Source organism: Oncorhynchus keta, chromosome 35, assembly GCF_023373465.1.
Source record: "Oncorhynchus keta strain PuntledgeMale-10-30-2019 chromosome 35, Oket_V2, whole genome shotgun sequence".
Taxonomy (NCBI): Eukaryota; Metazoa; Chordata; class Actinopteri; order Salmoniformes; family Salmonidae; genus Oncorhynchus; species Oncorhynchus keta.
This window is the reverse complement of record NC_068455.1, coordinates 5,146,342-5,149,828: the sequence shown is the minus strand read 5'-3', so window position 1 is coordinate 5,149,828 and position 3,487 is coordinate 5,146,342. Positions and strand designations below refer to the sequence as shown.

Genomic DNA, 3,487 nt, shown 5'->3' with positions numbered 1-3,487 from the left:
CAGACTGTTAATGACTTGAACCAGCTAATAAGAAGAATCAGATATGTTAAATTAGGGTTGGACTGAAAACCCACAGGACGGTAGATCTCCAGGAAGAGGGTTGGGCAGCTCTGCTTTACAATCTCTGCCATGACATATGCTACAGCAGTAGGCCTAACAGAGGAAACATCTCTTGACCGACCGATGCACAATTAAAGGAGAGTTTCACAAAATAATCGAGACCTTAATAATGGTCATCTGATGTGATTGAACCAATGACAGACTGAGAACCTCACTTATGACACCTCCACTGTGGGGCTCTATAGGTCTTCTGATGAGATTGAACCAATGACAGACTGAGAACATCAATTATGACACCTCCACTGTGGAGCATGAAAGGTCTTCTGATGTGATTGAACCAATGACAGACTGAGAACCTCAATTATGACACCTCCACTGTGGGGCTCGAAAGGTCTTCTGATGAGATTGAACCAGAGACAGACTGAGAACATCAACTATCATCAACTATCATAATATTGAGAGTAAAAAATCTAAAACAAATCCAAATCCAGGAATGATAATATTATGGGGCCTGTCATGCCCGATACTGTTTATGAACAATCATTTTACTAGGTATGTTGACAGGAAACACATTTGAAAGCTATTAAAAGAAACAAGTAGGTTGCCACATGTTTTAAATGATAGGGCAGCAGGATCTGTGAGACCTCCATCTCTATGAGTAGAATGTAGAACAATAGAACACATTCTGAGTGTTCTGCGGTGGGAGGAGCTTATAGCTGACCTATCGGCTTACAGTACAGTGGAACATTACTGCTCTCTGCTGGATCAGCTGGAAGGTATTGGAACAATAACATAAAACAAAACAGAATTTGCAAAATAAAAGGCCTCTTTATTTTGAAGAAAATAAAACTCTAAATTGTTGTGGATGTTGTGGATGTTGAGTATTAAGGATATTTAGTGTTGAGGATGTTTAGTATTGAGGATGTTTGGTATTGAGGATGTTTAGTATTGAGGATGTTTAGTAATGAGGATGTTTAGTATTGAGGATGTTTAGTATTGAGGAGGTTTAGTATTGAGGATGTTGAGAATTGAGGATGTTTAGTATTGAGGATGTTTAGTATTGAGGATGTTTAGTAATGAGGATGTTTAGTATTGAGGATGTTTAGTATTGAGGATGTTTAGTAATGAGGATGTTTAGTATTGAGGATGTTTAGTATTGAGGATGTTTAGTATTGAGGATGTTTAGTATTGAGGATGTTTAGTAATGAGGATGTTTAGTATTGAGGATGTTTAGTATTGAGGATGTTTAGTATTGAGGATGTTTATTATGGAGGATGTTTAGTATTGAGGATGTTTAGTATTGAGGATGTTTAGTAGTGAGGATGTTTAGTGTTGAGGATGTTTAGTAGTGAGGATGTTTAGTATTGAGGATGTTTAGTGTTGAGGATGTTTAGTATTGAGGATGTTTAGTGTTGAGGATGTTTAGTAATGAGGACGTTTAATATTGAGGATGTTTAGTATTGAGGATGTTTAGTATTGAGGATGTTTAGTATTGAGGATGTTTAGTAATGAGGATGTTTAGTATTGAGGATGTTTAGTATTGAGGATGTTTAGTATGGAGGATGTTTAGTATTGAGGATGTTTAGTATTGAGGATGTTTAGTATTGAGGATGTTTAGTGTTGAGGATGTTTAGTAATGAGGACGTTTAATATTGAGGATGTTTAGTATTGAGGATGTTTAGTATTGAGGATGTTTAGTATTGAGGATGTTTAGTAATGAGGATGTTTAGTATTGAGGATGTTTAGTATTGAGGATGTTTAGTATTGAGGATGTTTAGTATGGAGGATGTTTAGTAATGAGGATGTTTAGTATTGAGGATGTTTAGTATTGAGGATGTTTAGTATTGAGGATGTTTATTATGGAGGATGTTTAGTATTGAGGATGTTTAGTATTGAGGATGTTTAGTATTGAGGATGTTTAGTAGTGAGGATGTTTAGTGTTGAGGATGTTTAGTGTTGAGGATGTTTAGTAATGAGGATGTTTAGCATTGAGGATGTTTAGTATTGAGGATGTTTAGTATTGAGGATGTTTAGTAGTGAGGATGTTTAGTATTGAGGATGTTTATATGGTTCAGAACACTGTAGTGGAGGTGTGACTGTATTTGAGATGTGGTTTTTGTAGGGCTGAGTCAGGATCTGCCCCACTGTGCTCTCTGGCAGCACAGAAATACACTGCACTGTCCTCTTGTGTCAGGTTGGAAACCCTCAAATCACAATACTGTTCTGCCTTTCCTCTCAATTTAATTTGGTCCTTGAAACTAGATTCTCTCTGTCTCTTTCTCCATGCATATGCTCTGATCTCACTCTCTTTGTCTCTCTCTAATCTCTCTTTCTTTTTTGCTCCCCCCCAATCTCTGTCTCTTTCTCTCTCGCTCTCTCTCTCATTCTGTCTCCTCTCCCCCACTCTCTCTCTCTGAACAGACGTCTGTTAGTTCATGTGGTTTAATGCAGGTGTTGATAGTATCTGAACAGAAGTCTGCTCCTTCATGTGGTTTAATGCAGGTGTTTTGATGTAGTGTCAGATGGAGGTTTTTGTAGAGTGGACTAGGTCTCTGTACCACTGTGTAGACTGGCAGCACAGAAATACTCCCCACTGTCTTCAGCTTGTCTCGGTTTGAGGATATGAAGGAAAGCATCGTTCTCTCCATCTCCTCTCACATCAAAGTGACCTTTATATGAGGGTTCAACTGTTGGGGTTTTATAGTATATATAAGCTATGAGGTTTAGAGCCGTGTCTTCCACAGAACGCTTGTACCAGAGGACTGTGTCATAGCTGGGGATTTTATGACTGCAGTTGAGTGTGACAGAGGCATTAGGCATCACCAGAGACGTAGAGGGAGACTGGTACGCTGATTTACTGAGAGAGACACCTGGGCGGAGACAGAGGACATAACAAAGGATTGTACCACCATTTCTTAAGTTTGAATAAAACATATAATTAGTAATTATTTGTACACATTTAGGCAAATTGTTACATTTTCATGTTTAATAGGTAATGTAGGGAACTACTAAATATCTGAAGTTTAAATTACCTGTAATCCAGAATAGTGGGACAGTGATAATGATAAGAGTTGTGATCATGTTGACTTAGTGATCATTGACAACCAACTGACATCTCATCTCATCTGAACTGACTGGAGAGGAGGAACAGGAAGTGACCTCATCAGTGATGTAATGACAGAATGCGGCGTGGTATCAGACAACTGTACTGTTTTATTATATTGGCACTGAATCAAATCCAGACCTCAGTGCAGGTGTGAGGGAGGTGATGCTTCAGTATAATCTAGTGAGACGGTAAATGAGAGAAGGTTTTTGTAGCGTAGGCAGGGGAATCTGCAACACTGTGCCTTACTAGCAGCACAGAAATACACAGCACTGTGTTGGGGTCGTCTCAAGTTGAACATGTTCAGAGAGGCATTCTTTGGGC

The 3,487-nt window shown here is 38.7% G+C and overlaps 1 gene segment (V, D, J or C); it reads right to left on the bottom strand.

Moving 5' to 3' along the window:
* Positions 1-2,554: 2,554 nt before the first annotated feature.
* Positions 2,555-3,239, bottom strand: LOC118369109 (T cell receptor beta variable 14-like). The segment is given in 2 exon segments: positions 2,555-2,930; positions 3,093-3,239. Coding segments are annotated over 2 exon segments (375 nt in total).
* Positions 3,240-3,487: the final 248 nt, after the last annotated feature.